We start from the raw sequence: 20,825 nt of genomic DNA on the forward strand, positions 1-20,825 counted from the left end.
GCCAAAAGTTTTGAGAAAATGAAAAGACAAAAAAAATTCAGAATGTGAAAGGTCAAAGGTTTCCGGAATACGGAAGGTCAAAAGTTTTTCCGGAATTCGGAAAGCCAAAAGGTTTCGGGAAAACGAAAAGCCAAAGGTTTTCCAGAAGATGAAAAGCCAAAAATTTTCAAGAAAGAATTTTCAGAGAATTTTTTTTCTCAAATCCAACAATTTTCTGTAATTTCCAGGCTTTTTTCAAGCTTTTTTTTGAAATAAATTCAAAAGCTTTTTTTTTAATAAAAAACTTATTTTAAAAAAAATAAAAATATAAAAAATAAGCTTTTTCAAGCTTTGCATGGAATTGATTTTTTCTAAGGAGGGGAGCGATTTTTTTCGCCGGCTGCTGTGCGCAGCCCCCCCTTCCCGTCGCCTGCGCATAGAGAGATGTGAGAGAGAGATAGTCTCTTCTCTCCACCCTCTCCACCCTCTCCATTATCTTTCCTCTCCAATTCATTCTCCTCCCATCTCTTCTCTCTCTCTCTCTTAACCAGAGAGATTAACTCAATCCATGATTAAGTTTTTAATTAAACTTTTTTAAATCATAATTATCATTGATTATGATTAATGTTTTTAAAAAAAATCATTTTAAAGAGATTTTCTCACGGAAAAAAGAAGGAAAAATCATATTTGAGAGACGGAGAGAGTCCCACGCACACGGGAGAGCATCTCATGCATCAACACGCTGTCTCCTACTGAATTTCAGTAGAAATTGACAAAAATTTGATCGCATTCTCGCGGAAAAAACTTGCAAAAAATGTATAAAAATACATTTTTAATCATAAAAATGCTCAAAAAATTCCTAAAAAATTAGGAAAAAATTTCTAAAAATTATAGAAATTCAGGCAATCCATTCTCTCAAAAATATCCACCATAAACTTTATGGTATTTTTGAAAAAAAATTCCATTGATGCTTGATTTTAACCATAAAAAATAGAAAAAAATAGCATTAACTCACGGTATTTCCCCGCAACGTCGATTCGTCCATTGAATTGTAGTTACACACGTTCCAATCACCATATCGATGATCCACGTGCAATCCATCAACACAAATCAACAAAAAATAACATTTTAATAGTAAATATTAAAATTTACTAAAAAAAATCAACAATTAAATAGAGATTGCTCTGATACCACTGTTAAAACCCTAAGATCTCTCTAGATAATTGTTATGCATAAACATGCTTAAATCAGGCATAAACTCAACCACCCAACCACCCCCGAGCCCAAGGGATGCACACATGAATAATAATAAAATACATCATACCTCTACCTTGATGTCCCATACCATCAAGAGGTATAACTCCAATCCAATAGCATATAGCTATAGTGTGAAATAGTAGATGAGTAGATATGGATCTCTACACAAGAGACCATAGCATAAGCCTCAAGCTTCCTAGCCTCCAAGCCTCCTTGAGTGTGCCCCATGCCCCTATTATATAGGAGGGCCCTCAAGTGACTCTTGACTTTCCATTTCCCAAGTATGACCCTTGGATGCCTGACCCTAACCTTAAACCTTAAGGTTAGTTCTAACCCATGCTCCACTAGAGCTTGTTCCCATGCTCCCATGCTCACAAGCCTAATGTGGGTTAGCCTCCTAGCATATGCACACATAATGTGTATATAACATAGCACACATAATGTACATATAACAGACAGGTATGCTGTCCAGAAAAAACACCCTTGTCAAGTTGCTAAGAAGCTGCAAACTGACGCCCTGAAGAGAGGAAACTGCAACCCACTAGATGGGGATCAATCAGCCCTTGAAGAAACGCAAGCTTCAATGCATGAACACAAAAAACGCAGATCTGTCCATGGGCAGAAAAACGCAGATATGAAGAGGTAGAGGAGGGAGCATCCAACGCTGAAAATCACCGTCGCTTTGATACCATGATAGAATGTGCAGTGGAAGACGGGAAAGTGGAAACACGAGAGAGAGAGAGAGAGAGGAAACACAGGTGAGAACCTGCTCTCAATATCATCACCAAAAGGAATACATGTCCCGAGCAAGAGTGGAGAACCTCGTGAGGGACTGCAGCTAGACAAGCTAGGCAAGCAATGAAATATGAGGGAGGCATGCCGGTTATATATACCTCTACATGAAGGCAGCCGACTAGTGATAAATATCTCCACGACTGGGAAAATACCCAGGACCGTAAATGGAAAATAAATATGGGTAAGATACTGTGAGGGGTGACCAGTCCCTCAGACTAACATGGTCAGCCCTAGAGGGTAAAATAGGACACCAAATAGGAAGCCAACAAGTAGGGGATGATATCTAACATTCCAGGCAAAAATATATAAATGATGTAAAAATGTCCAATAAATGCTGTAAATTATGGAAATAATACTAGATAAATTCTGATGACTGCTAGATGATAGGGGGTCACGATATACGATAATTATCATCCTAAAAGGTACTAATAATGTACAATGTTGCACTGATGATGATGATGAGCCATCTTGTCACCATGTACTACAGTGCAGAGTGCATGCGAAAATATAGCTGCATTACATTGCGTTGACACCATTGTCTATCTCTTAAGTATAATTAAGTGAAGTTTAGTTAAGCCTAAGATTGTTTACTATGGTCAATCCCTCACATGTCACACTTGAAGAGGAAAAATATGTTATGTACCTAAGACTATTGGCTAATCTATGGATTTGGGAGTCTCAAAGATTAAAAAGCAGGCTGATTATAGTGGCTAAGGCTCACAAGTTAATAATCCCATAAGTTATAGATATTTATAGCTCCCGTGTGACTATATAAGTAGGAAGAGCCTATAGAATGGATTATTGTATTGTCATGTTGTAACAATATGGTCTAAGCCTAGACCATGGATGCAATCCACTCACAATTGTCTATCCTCCAGACAAATGGTGTCCATTAATAGCCCCTTAGAACATCCACTCCCGATTGTCCATCCTCCAGACAAATGGTCCGGGTGGTATAGGACGCCAAGAATGACTGGTGTAAGCTATTGTGTGCGCAAGCGAGGATGTGCTCTTTAGTGCGAACCTTTGTCATGCCTTCACCTTTGGAGAAGGGATAGAAACTCAATTCAAAACTTTCATGATTTATCTATTAAGGTTTTCCTATGGTGAAATATCTTTATGCATAAACCTGGTGAAACCGGCCTCTGGTAGAAACCAAAGTGCGGTAGACTAGCAGTCACCCTTCCACTTGTAGTCTAGATATAAAAACAAATTTGATTGGAGCTAGAGTGCCCCAAATCTGAAATGAGAACGACACCTGTTGGCCCCAAAGCTTGGCGCCCCTTGCGGTATTTCTTTATTCAATTTCAAAAAGATGTATAGCTGAATACAACAAAACCAGCCAGGAGAATACACCTGTATGTCCAATCTAGCAACCCACAATACCTCTTAGCACAGAGGATTCACACACAGATCTGTGTCCCACAAAAGCAACACTCTGTGTTTCCCTCTGATCAGCCAAGACCATTCAGCAGGACAGCCTTGAGCACACATTTGGCATATCTCATGTACATGGTTCCACAACTCAGCACAAACATGCATCCACTGTCCAATCTCTGTTTCCACCCTTTCAATCTGCCATACCCCTCCTCTCACAAGGGGCCAGATAGCTCAACTCTGCAGAGCAGACATAAGCCAGTGGAAAGAAAGACAGATGAACAAGTTCAGAGCTTACCAAATCAGCACATGGTTCTGCACTCGTGAGGCCAATCGTACCAGTCTATACATGCCTTCTTGCAACCACCTGTCTGATGCACCAAATAAGCTCTGATACAGCACAGTGCACTGCCTGCAACAACTGCCTGTACAGTCTCTACGCCTGCAGAGCAGCTGCTGCTGCCACCAATACCTGCTGGACAGTACAGTTCTTGACACTGCACCTGTCCGTACAGGTCTTCAGCACCCGACTAAATCTGTCTACTTGCCAGCTATACCCAACTGTACCAGATGGTACAGTTCTGTACCTGCAACCAGCCGCCTGTACCTGCTATCCGTACGACTGTACCTGCAGCACAGCCTCTACTTGCTCTCAGCCTCTGTCAGCGCCGCCTGTACCAACAGAGGAACCTACAGCAATCGTACTGTACCCTGTACTTGCAGCAGTCCATACACCAGTACTTGCTGTCGTACAGCTCTGTACGGCCTGTCTGAACAGTTTTGTTCTTCTCACACACAGCAGCAAGCATATACAGTCGACCAGCCCTCTTCTCTTTGCCTCCACGCATGAGCTTGCACGACTTCCCAAAAAGCTAGAGAGAGAGAGATGAGAGAGAGATGTAATTCCAAAAGTGGAGTGGCCTCTCTCCAAAATTGTTCTAGGGCCCCAACTTTAATAAACATTAAAGTTCCCTAGGGGCCACTAAGGCCTAGGGGCAACCTATGAATAAAACATTAAAACATTAATGTTCTTGTTCCCCCCTTCACACCTGGAGATGTCCACACATCATTATCTCTGTCCGGGCACCCCAAATGTGAATCATTTAATATTTTTGCTCAGCAACCACCATGCCCACACTTGTGCTGTTCCATTTTCACAGGGTCATGACATACCCCCCTCTTGAAAAATGGCAAGCGTCCTCGATTGCATTGTGGTGATACAGCAAAATATTCAGAGTGAAATATACAATATGGCAAGATCAGCGTCCCAATCTCTCTAAGCCATGCTCATGTAACATCATTCACTGCAAACCAATGGTGTAGTAGTAGTCCAAGTTGTATACCACTGTGAACCATACACAACCACAATATCCAATGTGACTAGTACACATATATCATAGAAGTCCCATAAACAGATGTACTGTCAGCCATCAGTACCTTCGGGTGAGATAAAAACTACGCCAAGCGACCTCTAGATGTCATCTGAGCCTGTCTGTATCAAGGGAGTGGAGGTGCTACCCCCCTCTTGAGCTTTGCTCCAGACCCATGCTCTGCTGAACCTGAATGAGCCACAACAAGAGTCGGCTCCAACTCAAAGGCATCGAGATAAAGCTACAAAACCTGAGGTGAATCTGTTAAGTCACCTTCCTCCATCCACTTCGCATCCATCGGTGAATAGTTCTTGAACTTCACAAGATAGCGACGGGAAACTTTACCTCGTACCTTTCTTTCCTTATGTGCCAGTATCTGCTCTGGAATAAGAACCTCATCAGGTTCTTCAACTTCCGGCTGAGCCTCATCTGATACATCCTCAGGCACATCCCCACGGAAAGGTCTAAGGAGACTCACGTGAAAAGCATTGTGAATCCTCCAGTGATCTGGTAGCTTCAAACGATAGGCTACCTCACCAATCTTTTCCAATACCTGAAAAGGCCCATAATAACGCATGCTCAACTTAGGGAATAAGCGCTCTTTACCCTTCATCTTCTTGAGTCTAGCCTTTTCAAAGCACAAAAGAACCCAATCACCCAATGCAAACTCTAAAGCACGTCTGTGACGGTCTGCGGCTTTCTTTTGCTTCTGCTGAGTTTTCTGGAGTGCCAACTTAACTCTCCGATAAGCTTCATCCATATTTTCCACATACTGATCAGCCTCAAAGATCTTATCCTTTGTGTGTAAAATAGGTGGTACCTTCTTCCCTCCTTCCACAATCTCAAAAGGCGCCTTTCCTGTCGAGGTATGTGTCACCAGCCTGGACATTTCCCAGTCTGAAAGAGGTCTGGTGGACTCCAGGATGTTTAAATATTTGGAAAGTACAAGCTTTGGGAATGGGGGATTATCCTAGAATACAAAGGACCACACTCCTAAAATTTAGGAGAGTTGCTATTTTTGGCCCGACTCTGATGGAAATTCTGTTCGCGGGAATTGAGCAGATACCAAGAGTTGGCAAAGTGCCTATGACAAAATGTCTACCAGTTGGGATATTTTTAGAGATAAAGTTTATGGAAGGACCCATCTCTTAGATTGGGACATGTGGCAAGGAGGTGGACCAAAGTGAGACAAGTGGCCTGACATTTGTTAGAAAGTGGATCAAAGTGGGACAAGTGGCCTCACACTTGTCACTTCAGCTATTGTGTGGCTCTCCACTTGTCATCGTAGCCTTCTCTTGCCATTTTAGCTCATGGGAGGCCCAAATCTATAAATTGGAGCCCTCTCTCTTCATTAAAAGAGAGGCTCTCTTGCTGCACACTAGCCTCTACCACCGTTACAGGCTGCCCTAATGATGGCTACTCTCTTTCTCTCTCTCTTGAAGGCTGCCCATGAAGAATACCGGCTGTTGGGGACTGTTTTGGAGGCTTCCATCGCGAAGAAATACTGAAGACAAAGCTTCTGTACTTGTTGTACCACCCATTGTACCGGCTGTACCAACTTCTGTACTTGTTGTATCTGCTATACCAGCCACTGTACCTGCTGTACCAGCCCTTGTATTAGCTGTACCAGCCCGTGTATTAGCTGTACCAGCTTTTGTACTTGCTGTACCACCCATTGTACCGACTATACCAGCTTTTGTACTTGCTGTACCTGCTGTACCAGCCACCGTACCGGCTATACCAGCCACTGTACCTGCTGTACCAGCCATTGTACCGGCTGTACCGACTGAATGGAGAGTTGTACTTGCTGTACCCTTTCTATTGCATGAAGACCCGTGGTTTTTGGGGAAGAATCAGTACCCACACGGAGGTATATGGATTATATTGTTGGCTCCTCAAAGCTTGTACATGATATTATTCTCCTTGGGTAATAAAATACTCCAAGGGGGGGGGGGGGGGGTCGGCCCATTCTGGCCTCTATGCGGTGTCACGTGTGCAAGCTCCATTTTCAGCATTTGTGGATGTTTTGTCCAGCTTTTATGTTTTATGCAAAGTGATGATGGATATGTGTTAAGGCTGTGGCCATGTTTAAGTGTTTTAATATGCATTGATGGTATCAACAAGTGTGTCAAAGGCCCTAGTCCCCTGGGCACCCGCCGCGAGTTTCAGTATGAACAGTGTTGCTATATGCAAACTCCACCAAAGGAAGATACTTTTCCCATTGTTGCTTGTGCTCTGACACATAACACTTAAGAAGATCTAACACTGTAGAGTTGGCCTCTTCCGATTGACCATCTGTTTGTGGATGAAATGATGATGAAAACTTGAGAGTTGTACCCATGTTGTCAAACAACCCTCTCCAGAACAAACTCGTCATCCGTGGATCACGGTCACTAATAATAGACGTAGGCAAGCCATGATACTTGAAGATGTTCGCCATGAACAACTTCACCATATGATCCACTTTGATCGTCTTACGCACGGGAATGAAATGAGCCTGCTTACTGAACCTGCATATGATAGTCCAAATGCCATCATTGCCCGTTTGTGTCCGTGGAAGATCAAATATAAAATCCATGGCAATGCTCTCCCAAGTCTATCTGGAATAGGTAAAGGCTGTAGTAACCCTGGTGTCTTTTGACGGTCAAACTTTACCTTCTGACATACGATGCATTGCCTAACAAAAGCATCAACATCTCTTCTCAAGGTTGGCCAATAAAAGAAAGTCTCCACTGCTTTTACCGTGGCGTCAATACCTCTATGACCTCCATACGGTGGAGCATGACTTTCAATCATAACCTTGAGTCGCAATGGCCTGGTAACACACAGTCTGCCATGCATCAATAAAAATCCATCCCTGAGAGTATAATGCTCATGCCGCTAACCCTCAGACATCTGATCATACAACCTTTCAAAGTCCTCATCATGGACATACTGCTCTTTCATTTCATCAAGCTCATGATGATAAGCAAGTGAAACTGCTGAGACCTGTGGCTTGCGTGACAAAGCATCTGCCACTACATTCTTTTTGCCTTCCACATGCACAATCTGGAAGTGAAACATAGACAAAAAGTTTGCCCATCGCATATGCTTCTCTGAAAGCTTAGTTTGCGTGAGGAAATAACGCAAGGTCTGATGATCTGTCTGCACAGTGAAATCAGCCCCAAGCAAATAGTGTTTCCATGTAGAAAGAGCATGAATTACAGCCAACATCTCTTTCTCATAAACCTGTAAATGCTTCTCGGCATCTTGCAATATTCTACTCTCATAGGCTATCACATGTCCTTCCTGCATGAGAACTGCCCCAATGCTACTTCCACATGCATCACACTGGACAACAAAAGCTTTTCGGAGGTCCGGTAATACCAATACTGGATCCGAAGTAAGCTTTTCTTTAAGCTTTTTGACGGCTGTAATTTCCCGATCAACCCATCTAAACGGAGTTGCCTTCTTTGTTAAGGCATGAAGGGGCGAAGCAATTTCAGCAAAATACCGTATGTACCGCCTGTAATAGGAACACAATCAAAGAAAGCTGAGTACATCATGCACGGTCCTCAAATCTGGCCAATTAAGAATTGCTTCCACCTTCGCTGGATCCATACGGACTCCATGCTTAGACACAATATGCCCCAAGAAATGTATCTCTTGCAAAAAGAACTCACTCTTCTTGCCATTAATAACCAGCCTATGGTTCCTGAGTTCTGCAAACACAATGGCCAAATGCCTTCTATGCTCTTCCTCAGTTTGTGAATGCACAATCATATCATCAAAGAATGTGCCCACAAACGCTCTATGAGGCCTGAAAATCCTGTCCATCATTCTGTTAAATGTGGCAGGTACATTTGTCAAACCAAAGGACATAACCAAGAACTTATACAACCCAAACGTGGTTCGAAATGCTATCTTATGCACATCCTCGGGTCTAATTCGTATCTGATGATACTCGCTTTTCAAGTCAATCCGACTAAAGACTGTAGAGCCCTGTAAGCGGTCCAAAATGTCATCGATCCTCGGAATGGGAAATCGATTCTTGATGGTATTCTTGTTCAGCGCCCTGTAGTCAATACACATGCGCCAAGAACCATCCTTCTTTTGCACTAAGAGTACAGGTGAGCAAAAGGGTGATGAGCTAGGCTGTATCAACCCTTTATTCAAAAGCTCCTGTACCTGACTCATAATTTCCTCTTGTTGGGCTGCACTAACACGGTACGGCGGTCTATTTGGTGGAGTACTACCAGGAATAAGATCAATGGCATGATCTTCTGGCCTCTCCGGAGGAAGTTCCCCTGGCAATGACTCAGAAAAACAATCTTGGAACCCACATAAGAAATAAGTCCTGTCCTTATCTAACATAGACAAATTAGACTTAGACTCATCATCTTGTGCATCCTTTACATAAATCAAGTACGCGGAAAGATGCTTTTTCATTACTGATGAATTGCCGAAGCTGATACAATAGAAACAGATTCCCCTATAAGTTTTACATCCAAAACATGTTCTTTCCCTCTATGATTCAGAGTGATCTTCCTATTGTATGTGTCCACCACCGCATGTACTCTGTGGCACCATGGCATACCCAACAAAGCATCACAGCCATCAAGTGGCATGATGAAAAACTCTTCGCTGTCCAAATAACCCTGCAAATGAAGCCTGAGCTTCCCAATGATAGGAGTAACGGGTTCTGCATACCCTGGACAAGCCATGTTAGCCTCATATAACGGCCCCATCTCCTCTGCACGAATCCCCAATCGGCCAGCCAAATCCGGTGAAATAAAGTTGGCTCTAGCACCTATGTCAAAGAATATCAAGGCATTTTGATCTCTCACTTTGCCCCATGCCCTGCACAACTCTGTCTCTTCACCACCTGGCTGTTCCCCAACAAGATCAGGAACTAACCCTGCAGAAGGTTTTGGTTTCTTTGACTTGGGCTCTCCTTTATTGTCAGAGTCCTTTTGGGACTTTCTCTTGGGACAATTAAATGAAATATGTCCCTCTTCAGTACAGTAAAAACATTTCCGAGCATCTCTCAAAGCCTGTCTCTCCTCAGAAGTTCTCTTGGGCATTGGCAACTTCTTATACCGCGTCTCTGAAGACCCTTTAGCATCACGTGAAGCATGCCCAGATTTTTCAGCTTTCTTGCTGAAGTTCTTACTGCCTTTAAATCCAGATGAACCTCCAGTGAGTAACGCATTAGCTGCCATAGCATTCTCAATCATCTGTGACATGTTCGTTACTCGTGTCTTGATACAATAGTCACGCACCTCCTTGGGCAGCCCACAACAATACTTCTCTACCTGCTCAGACAAAGGCACTGCACGGTAAGAAGTAACTGTGAGTAAAGCTTCCCAAAACTTCTTGTTATAATCTTCCAAATTTTCACACTTTGAAGCATCCAACTTGTGCCATGCAGTCATAACATCCACCTCAAATGTAGATGTGAGCCATACGGAAGAGAACACCTGTTTAAATTGTACCTGCAGAAGAAGAGTAGACCACCACTGCAATGCATTGCCTTTGAGAGAAGTCGCAGCTTTTCTCACCTTTGAGGACTCCGTGTAATTACCACCAGAAAAAGCAGCATCAAACTGCTGTAAAAAGGTAAGTGCCTTTAATTTATCTTTGGCTCCACTGAATGTATCAAATTTCACAGCAACTCCCCCTTCCTTATAATCCTTCGCCTTTCGCATAGGCGTTAGATTATCGTATGGAAGTGACTTCACAAGATTGCTGCCCCCAACATTCATGCCCATCATAGGGTCAACATTACCAATTCCCACACCTGGCATGCCATACATTCCAGCCATGTTTCCAAACATTCCATTATGCATACCGGGCTGCATGCCACCATATATATTTGCTTGCATTCCAGGTTGCGTGCTCCCAAACATATTTCCTTGCATTCCGGACTGCATACCACCATACATATTCCCCTGCATTCCAGGCTGAAAATTTGCTCCAAAAGTCCCTGGCATACCCATGCCTCCCTGAGGATAACCCCCAGTCATAGATTGGAACACCGAGCCACCACCAAAATAACATGGATGCATAGTCTACTGAGGAATAGATGGTTGTCCAAAGAAGGAACTCTGAGGGTTGGCACCATAAGCGTACTGCATGTTCGGAAACTGTCCAAAAGATGGATCCTGTGGAAAGGCACCACTACGACCCTGAGGAAGGTTCTTAGAACGCACCTTCTTCTTCTTCTTTTCAAGCTCTGTACAGGATCTCATAAATTCAGCAAACTTCTCACTTTGTGTGAGCTGCATAAACACATCCATAACACCAGCCAAACGATTTTTAAACTGAGCATCATCTTCCTCTTTACTAGGCACATCTTCTGGTTGTGTTACATCCTCATATTGCTCATCATCTGCAGCTTGTTCTCCTGCAAGAGTATCCTCGGATTCATTTCTCTCAGGAGAGGTCTCTTGCTCTTCCTCTTCATGATAAAAGTACTCGTCTTCTGTATCAGACATGTTGCTGAATTTTTCAGTGATGACTTTCCTCGAGTCAACCACGAACTCACCCCCTTAAGAAAGTTGATGATAGGTCCCGGAGACGGAACCTTAAAACCAGCCTCTGGTAGAAACCAAAGTGCGGTAGACTAGCAGTCACCCTTCCACTTGTAGTCTAGATATAAAAACAAATTTGATTGGAGCTAGAGTGCCCCAAATCTGAAATGAGAACGACACCTGTTGGCCCCAAAGCTTGGCGCCCCTTGCAGTATTTTCAAAAAGATGTTCAGCTGAATACAACAAAACCAGCCAGGAGAATACACCTGTATGTCCAATCTGGCAACCCACAATACCTCTTAGCACAGAGGATTCACACACAGATCTGTGTCCCACAAAAGCAACACTCTGTGTTTCCCTCTGATCAGCCAAGACCATTCAGCAGGACAGCCTTGAGCACACATTTGGCATATCTCATGTACATGGTTCCACAACTCAGCACAAACATGCATCCACTGTCCAATCTCTGTTTCCACCCTTTCAATCTGCCATACCCCTCCTCTCACAAGGGGCCAGATAGCTCAACTCTGCAGAGCAGACATAAGCCAGTGGAAAGAAAGACAGATGAACAAGTTCAGAGCTTACCAAATCAGCACATGGTTCTGCACTCGTGAGGCCAATCGTACCAGTCTATACATGCCTTCTTGCAACCACCTGTCTGATGCACCAAATAAGCTCTGATACAGCACAGTGCACTGCCTGCAACTGCCTGTACAGTCTCTACGCCTGCAGAGCAGCTGCTGCTGCCACCAATACCTGCTGGACAGTACAGTTCTTGACAATCTGCACCTGTCCGTACAGGTCTTTAGCACCCGACTGAAACTTTCTACTTGCCTGCTGTACCCAACTGTACCTGCAACCAACCGCCTGTCAGCAGTCGTACAGACGCCTATACCTACTGTCCGTACAACTGTACCTGCAGCACAGCCGCCGCCAGAACCTGCAGCACAGCCTCTACATGCTCTCAGCCTTTGTCAGCGCCGCCTGTACCAGCAGAGGAACCTGCAGTCGTACTGTACCCTGTACTTGCAACAATCTGTACACCTGTACTTGCTGTCGTACAGCTCTGTACGGCCTGTCTGAACAGTTTTGTTCTTCTCACACACAGCAGCAAGCATATACAGTCGACCAGCCCTCTTCTCTTTGCCTCCACGCATGAGCTTGCACGACTTCAGAAAAAGCTAGAGAGAGAGAGATGAGAGAGGCGTGTAACTCCAAAAGTGGAGTGGCCTCTCTCCAAAATTGTCCTAGGGCCCCAACTTTAATAAACATTAAAGTTCCCTAGGGGCCACTAAGGCCTAGGGGCAACCTATGAATAAAACATTAAAACATTAATGTTCTTGTTCCCCCCTTCACACCTGGAGATGTCCACACATCATTATCTCTGTCCGGGCACCCCAAATGTGAATCATTTAATATTTTTGCTCAGCAACCACCATGCCCACACTTGTGCTGTTCCATTTTCACAGGGTCATGACACCTGCACCGACTCTTAGGCACTAATGACATAAATGGAGATGTAATAGCAATAGTCTATCATATGGTGAAATATCTTTATGCATAAACCTGCACCGACCCTTAGGCACTAATGACATAAGTGGAGATGTCATGGCAGTAGTCTATTATATGCATGATGGAGTTGATGATTTGAAGTTTTGAGTAGACTCTCATGGAATCAAGATCCCACTTTTTTTTTTACCAACTAGCCTTAGACCCAAGATCCACCTGTATTTTTCACCCCCATAGACCCTTTTTTATCCACTCGTAGGCAATGCCACCTTGTGGGTTTTTGAACCCATGACCTCTTGGTCCTAGACAAACACCTTTACCACTTGAGCTATAGCCTATGTCATGTGCAAGACATGTGCAAGCTAATTCCCAGGACATCCTTGAAGGGCAACAAGATAAAGAACAAAATTAAGGAGCCAAATTTTGGAGCTTGTGGTACCGGTTTGGGCAGGAAGACTTTGTGGAGGACACAAAGGACTGTAGGCCACCTCGTGAAGAAGTATGTCTCTATTGGTTGTCAGCTGCAATATTTTATAAAATATTTTTCCAAGATCCTGCTGACAACAGGTCGGCCAGTCCATGAAGGCATTCCAGCCCTATAAGAGGACACACTTGCTCATTGTTAGGCTCACTCACTCTTCTAGGGATTAGGGTCACTAGATTAAATATAGACTAGGTGTTTCCACCTTTTGATGGGGTTGCCATGTGCTAGCCAAGACTTGTACACCTTTTTGTACTATAGAATATACTGAATACTCAGCTATCTCTCTCTCTTCTCTCCATTTCTCTTGCTTGCATTTTGCATCAGGTTGTTCCAGGATGGTGTTTAGGACTGAAAGAAGACTCCCAAAGCTTCCACATGTGACATTGGTATCAAAGCATCAGGCTCAACAAGGCTAAACACTGATTCAGTCCCAGATGAAGGTGCACAGTCCAAGGAAAGGAACACAAGACATGGAAGAAGTTCCCAAGAGGTTGGTTGATGGTGTTCTACAAGACCCAAGGGAAATGGCAGTCTTGTGAGTCGGGCGCCACTTGGGGCACACCAAGAAAGGCTTTCAAGCAACGGTTCCAAGGGAGGATGATCCTCCAAGGGATGGAGTGACAGTGCCAAACTCAATACTCGAGAAAAGAAGACCAGAGAAAGTGTTCAGGGACAAGGCATGAAGGGATAGGGGACAAGATGGAATAGATGCATGGTTCTTTAGCAAATTTGGAGTGGATTTGGAGACCAGGCAAGGTTTTCAGTGAAAAGGTTGCCAGGAGGGGAAGGATGACAGGTTTGGGACTCCAAGAATAGACAATGGGAGGCTGACAGTCATCCAAGAATAGAATTTGGAATCCATCATCAAGTTTAGCAAAGGGGGATGTCATGTGCAAGCTAATTTCCAAGACTAATCCTTGAAGGGAAACAAGATAAAGAACAAGATTAAGGACCAGATTTTGGAGCTTGTCCTGCTGGTTTGGGCAAGAAGACTATGTGGAGGACACAAGGGAGTATGTCTCTGTCGGCTACAGTATTTTATGGAATATTTGTCCAGGACCTGGTCGACATCAAGTCAGCCAGTCCATGAAGGCATTCCAGCTGTATAAGAGGGCACACTTCCTCATTGTTACTCACTCACTCCTCTAGGCAGTAGGGTCACTAGATTAGATGTAGACTAGGTGTCTCCACCTTTTGATGGGGGAGCCATGCGCTAGCCAAGACTTGTACACATTTTTGTACTATAGAATATACTAAATACTCAGCTATCTCTCTCTCTTCTCTCCATTTCTCTTGCTTGCGTTTTGCATCAGGTTGTTCCAGGATGGTGTTTAGGGCTGAAAGAAGACTCCCAGAGCTTCTGCATGTGACAAGCTATCACCTCATTGGCATCAAGATCAAACTTTGCTTTCTCTAAGTTTGGAAAACAGCCTTAACTTTTCTACTTGTATATATAAAATATAACAGAGGTAAATGCCTACCACGGGGTCTTTTTGCAGGCATTGAAGTGCTTCTTGCTCATTGACTAGTCTATCTGCTTATTGAACTACTAGTTGAACAGCCATGATTGGTCAGCTGCCCATGTCTAAGCATGATGTGGCTCTTGCCTGCTGCCCTGCCCACTTAATTGCAACTGCTCTGTCCCACAACTCAAGCCTTACAAATAAAACACTCACTGCAATTCTACTCCCAACAATCTTCCCTAAACTACGTTAAGTGGCAAATAACAGCCCCTTGACCAAGTAGAACTGTAAATGATTGAGATGGGGCACTTTCACAGATGGTCAATCAAATGATTGGGATTATGTTTCATGCATATGCAATTAACTGGCAGACTCATTAGGAGAGTATTCACCGAAGGTGGGACGCTGTTTGGCCAGCAGACGGCACAGGCAGCGAAGACATACAAGCCAGCACCATAAGGCAGCTCTAGCCATACACGCTCTTCAAACAGCAGCCCTTTTTAAGAGGCAGGCTAAACCAGTAACGGGACAGCCCAAGCTGCTTAGAAAAGGAGCATCACTCCAGCCATTGGGGGCCAGTGTACAACACTCCCCACACCATCCCAAAATTGCATTCAATACTCAGCCCCTACAAGGCATCCTCATTCAACTGCAAATTTAAAGCTTGTGCTTGCATTTTTCAGGAAAAAACAATCTCACGGACCTTCACATGTTTCTGAGAACATATATAACATAGACATGTCACCCAAACATACCCACACATCCTTGGATGTCACCCTGGAAAAAGTTTTATGCATTCAGGAAAATGTTGCACATACCACCATGAATAAGGGCAAAATGCACAGTGACAAACCTGTGAAGAGTTGAAAATAGCTGTGATGGCAGTCCTTAGAGATGTGGCAGAAGACCGTAAGTGCAACCGGGCTTCATCAAGGGCTGCCCAGCCGGCCTCTTGCTGGGCCAATCCTTCTGCTTCTCCTGCTTTGTTGTTCTCCATCTTAGTGGCAGACACATCCAGTGGGGCCGCAGAGGCTGTCCCTGCTGGCTGTACGGCAGATGATGATGACGATGTGACCCATAGGGCCGGATTGCAGAGGACCTCATTCATAGAGCCCAGCGTCTCGTGAGCTGCCTCTACTGTGGCCTCCAAGGCTTTCTGGCCTTCCATGGCCAGCTCCTGTAGATTCTTGAGAGCCACGGCCAACGTTACAGGTGCCTCCTCCATCCTCCCGGACACCCCTGAAGGTAGCGTGTTATGCTAGAGATCGCCAAACAGCAAGTTGAGTGTGTGTGTGAGAGAGGTTTCACAAAGAGAGAGAGAGAGAGAGAGAGGACGCTTAACGATATACTTTTCGCACGCAGGTTTTTTGAGGATTTTGGCAAGGAGTCATCCAAGTTTCGCTTGTAAATATTTAACATGGTAAAAGAATAAAAGAGGAGGGCTTATGGGGGAAGGGCACCAAGAACTCTACAAGCATTGGCAGTCTAGTTAGGGTGTCATCGCAGGCCTCGCCGGCCTCATTCAATGATCAGGCATCGGTTCCCGTGTTGTGCATGCCGACGGATAGAATCCGATTCTCCCTTATGGCAAAGGTGTAGGCGTCAGCGTGACTGCAGCTTTGGAATGGCCAATGGGACACCTGGCTGGTTATCATGCAGAAGACGTAATTCGGCACGAGTCACTTGCATGCAACAAGGTTAATGCGAAAACGCTCGTCCCAATGACTGCTCTTTTTAACCATGGAGTACATAACGCTTTGTCTCATCCCCTCTCGTATGCTGACACCTTGTCCTTCGTGGATGCCACTATCATGCAAAGCCTACAAGATGCAGTTGCGCCACAGACCTTCGAACCACCAAGAATAGCTCTCCTGATAATCTCTAGCCCTCAGCACCAAAGAAAGTCTTCTCCACTCGGGTCGCCCTCCCCATGGACGACGTGTGCCTTTAATTCAAGCGTGCAACAGACTGTGGGGTGTATCTTTACTTCACGGGGCGCATCCCTGCAGAGGAAGATTTCAAGAAATGGTTCTCCACAACATTTCAAGGTAAAGCTTCCCTGGTTCGCTTTCATTTTGTTGGTTTCTTCCTGGTGCTGGTTGAGTCAACGGTATATAGAGACGCCAGCTACTCGATGGTCCCTTGCTACAACGATAGCCTGGTGCACATCATCCCATGGTACCCAGTGTTCAAACCAGAACATGTACTCTAGAACGAGTGTCCGTGTGGGTTAGCTTCCCGGATTTACCATACTACTTGTGGGTTGAGGTCCCTACAGTTGCTAATGTGCTTGGAAAAGTCCTCTCCACACCTCCCTTGGAACTTAACGAAGGGCAAGGACCAAGGCACTCCTACATCTTGTGGGACCGAAGAAACGACATCCTAGACATTCTCTGTCACTATCCACCCTAGAAGGGATCGAGTTCAATGTCACTGTTCACTTTGGAACATTCCCAGACTCCTACTACAAATGCAAGCAAACTGGTCAATTTGCGAAGGACTGCCCCCAACCGAGTCGGGGAACTAACTCCACTGCAAGTGAGGACTCCAAGAAGAGCGCAGACACATCCCCGACCCCCTCAGAAGCCACTCCTACTTTCGTGGCTTAAATGTTGGGAGAACCTCCCAAGGATTAGGGGTATGGGGTGGCAGGTAAGAACAACCCAATACGCCCTCCTTTGCAACCTAAAGACACCAATATCCCCTTGCAAGGGCAAGGTAAAGGGTCTCTCAAGAAGGAAGCTCGTGCCAAGGGGTAGTCAAGATGTTTAATATGTCTTTACACACAAAGGTGAACATCTTGGGGATGTGCTTCACCAGGAAGCAAAGAGAGGCTTTGGATCTCTTTGATAAATGGCAAGCTAATTTTCTATGTCTACTATGCAGGAATTGAAAACCGGAGGTGACCACCCCCTCAATCTCAAGAGGGGTGGAATTTCTTCTTGCACTAATATACCCCGTCACACCGGGCGGGAGGCACAGCTATCAGCAGCCCTTTGGGAACGCCTAAGCGCAGTACTTGAGGGGGAGGATGCCATCATTGCTGGTGACTTCAACATGGTTGAGACACGCATCCAACCGCTCTCACCCTCGAGTGGACATGAGTTAGGCCGAGAAGGAGGCATGGCAGACATGTGCTCAGCAATGCAACTGGGTTGATGTAAAGCGAGTCTGCAAGAGGGCCGATGCATGTAGCTACACGTGGTCCAATAAACAAACTGGGCATGACTGGCAAGCAGCTAGACTGGATAGGTGTTACGTGTCCAACAGAGGATGGTGGGTAACCCCCCCTGGGACCTTCGGGCTCTCTTAGACCATGCTTGTTCTGATCACTCTCCCCTTCTAGTCTCCTTTGTGTTATCGGACTTTGCCCCTCGTTCGCAGAACAAGGTCTCCACCCTTCAAGCTTAATATCTCCCACCTAGGGAAGAGATATTTTGGTGCAGGGATTGTGGCAGCGTGGGATGCAACAAGAGCTCAAGGTGGGCCCCACTAGAACGCTGGGAGAGATGCATCAGATATACAACGAACTTCTACAAGAAATATGGGAGACTCAACACCAGGCTGGTAAGGACACGGCTCACAAAAAAGTTGAGAGAAAACCTCTTCCAAGCAATGTAACATGAGGGACTTGACATGGTCAGTACCACATTGATCGGTAACATAGATTCCTATCTCTAGACACAATCGATTTGCCAGAGATGAAGTGATAAGAATCTGCTCTCACACTCGCTAGCTAGCCAAGGGAGATGCACCCACTAGTTGCTTCTTTCGGCAAGTCATGGATAAACACCACCAAGAAAGAATGGGCAAACTGATGATGGTTGATGACTCGCTAAACTGAGGATGAGGGGGAGATAGCTTCGCACTTCACTACACACTTGTCCGCTATCAGTGGATCGGCCACCTCGATAGACGTGGGATACTCAAAAAGACTGGAGAATTTTCTTTCAAGATTGACCATGACAGTTGAAGGCTCCGTGCTCCCAGTCCTGAGTAGGGTTTCCCAGAAGAGGAGCTCATGTTTACTGTTGGCAAGATGGGCAAGGAGAAGACCCCATGTCTGGATGGCCTTTCCATAGAGTTTTACTGGCACTTTTGGTCTTTGCTCATCACAGATTTGTGCGCCATGATCAATGATGCATGTAATCACGGAGAACTCTCTCAGGAGGTGAACCGGGGGCATATCAAGCTCATCCCAAAAAGAGCCCACATATTGGTAGTCGGAGATTGGTGCCCTCTCACTATGCTAAACACTCCTTACAAGATATTTGCAAAGGCCCTCACACTGTGGATCAAATTCATCCTGCCCAGAGTTGTGGACCCAAATCAATTTGGGTTTATACATGGCCGACAAATTCATGAAGCAGTACTCAACATCTAATGTGGAATCGACTATGTGCTGGCTCTTAATCAACCATATATGCTACTTAACCTTGACTTGGATAAGGCATATAACAAGGTCAGATAAGATTTTATGCTTGCAATCCTAGATAAAATTGGCTTTGGGTGAGCCCTAGTGGGGATGGTCCGTGCTCTGATGGTAAATGCTAACTCAGAGGTCATCATTAATGGGACGAAAATTGGGGATTATGTGCAGAGGTCTATAAGACAAGGCTGGCCACTAGCTCCCCTCCTGTTCTCTGTTGTTGCTAAACCTTTGCTTGCCAATGTCCGATACTTCCAAGAGAGAGGCCTTATTAAAGGACTCCCTCTTCCAGAGGGAGATCAGCAGATGACCACCCAATTCTTCAATGATGATAACAGCTTAATCTTTTTTTATGAAGAGGCTAACATTGACATCTTCTTACAAGTAGTGGATGAGTTCTGCCAACTCTCTAGCTTGGTTAACAGCAAATCTAAAGCAGAGACTCTGCTGCTAGACAAAGGCTCTACCGATCGTGAACCCTAGGACCTCAAGTTTGGATTTAAGTGGATCCCACACAGAACTCCCCTTAGGCAGCTGGGCTTGCAAAACAAGGAAAGATGAACCACTAGAGCAAGGCACAGCTATCCTTCCCTAGGAGATTGGTTGTACTCAAACGTGTCCTATTGTCTTATGTGGTCTACCTCGCCTCGTACTACGCCCTTAATAAATCACACTGGGCCAAGGTAGACAAACTATTCAGGGACTTCTTGTGGAGCAAAGCTGATGGCAAGGGATGGCATGCAATCTCATGGGAGCAAGTATGCTCTCCCAAGCAAAAAGGTGGAATGGGCATCACTAACATGACTATGAGAGCCAAAACTCTCACTCTCAAGTGGCTACAGAGAGAATTGAAACCTCCCGACCTTGGGGGGTGATCCCCATGTACTTCATTCAGCATGCCACGAGACTGCCGAGACATTGGCTAAACTTGTTGTGGGCACAGGCTTGCCACCATGGGTAAATGCAAAGTTAAACAATCCACCTTAGTACATGAGCTGGTGGAAGAGTGGAAAGAAATCCTTTCATCTCTTCAGTGGACTGGTCAACAACCCCTCACTAAAGATGGAACCTTGGGAGAAAGCATCTAGTGGTCACTATGTAACATGGAGGATGGTAAGCCGCAAGCATTACTACATGACCCCTCACTAAAGATGGAACCTTGGGAGAAAGCATCTAGTGGTCACTATGTAACATGGAGGATGGTAAGCCGCAAGTGTTGCTACACGCTAACTAGGCACGTAAACTTCATAAGAAGGGCATACAAATATGGAAAGATCTGTGGGGGGACAATATATTGACCCAATGGGTTGACTGGGAAGTCATTTTCTAATAGTTTGTTCTACCCAACTCATCCCTATCGGTGCTCCAAGCTACTACTGAGGCGCTCCCTCCATGATGGCCGATTGCTATGACTCTGAAGCTTGAAAACTGGTTTGCCAATTGGGCTTCAGTTAGGGAAACCACTTCCTAAAATGAAAGGGCTGACATTTAAGCTTGCCAAGCTAATTGGTTTAGCAAGCTAGGCCACAAGTGGAATCTTCCCAGTACTGTAGAAACATGGGCTTAACGCACTACTGTAGTATGGACATCCACTCCATGTTTTCCAATCAATGTCTTTCTCTAGGTGACGATTGCTGCACCAAAAATTCC

At 44.9% G+C, this 20,825-nt stretch overlaps 1 protein-coding gene across 10 annotated transcripts in view; it reads right to left on the reverse strand.

Annotated features, from left to right (window-relative positions):
- LOC147630449 (mediator of RNA polymerase II transcription subunit 30-like) overlaps positions 1-16,266 on the reverse strand; it is a 29,813-nt gene extending 13,547 nt beyond the window's left edge. For 4 of the 10 annotated variants that reach the window (XR_015267645.1, XR_015267643.1, XR_015267644.1 and 1 more), the window contains exon 1: positions 995-10,825. Coding sequence is in view for 3 of the 10 variants with exons in the window: in XM_086810317.1 (XP_086666443.1) it covers positions 15,600-15,971 (372 nt within the window). In the remaining 7 variants the exon portion in view is untranslated. Of the gene's footprint in view, positions 1-994; positions 10,826-15,599 lie in introns of those variants that run through there. The other 6 variants (XR_015267648.1, XM_086810319.1, XR_015267647.1 and 3 more) reach the window with 5 other exon arrangements.
- Positions 16,267-20,825: the final 4,559 nt, after the last annotated feature.

Source organism: Cibotium barometz, chromosome 16, assembly GCF_041138505.1.
Source record: "Cibotium barometz isolate CiBa-2024 chromosome 16, ASM4113850v1, whole genome shotgun sequence".
NCBI classification, from domain to species: domain Eukaryota; kingdom Viridiplantae; phylum Streptophyta; class Polypodiopsida; order Cyatheales; family Cibotiaceae; genus Cibotium; species Cibotium barometz.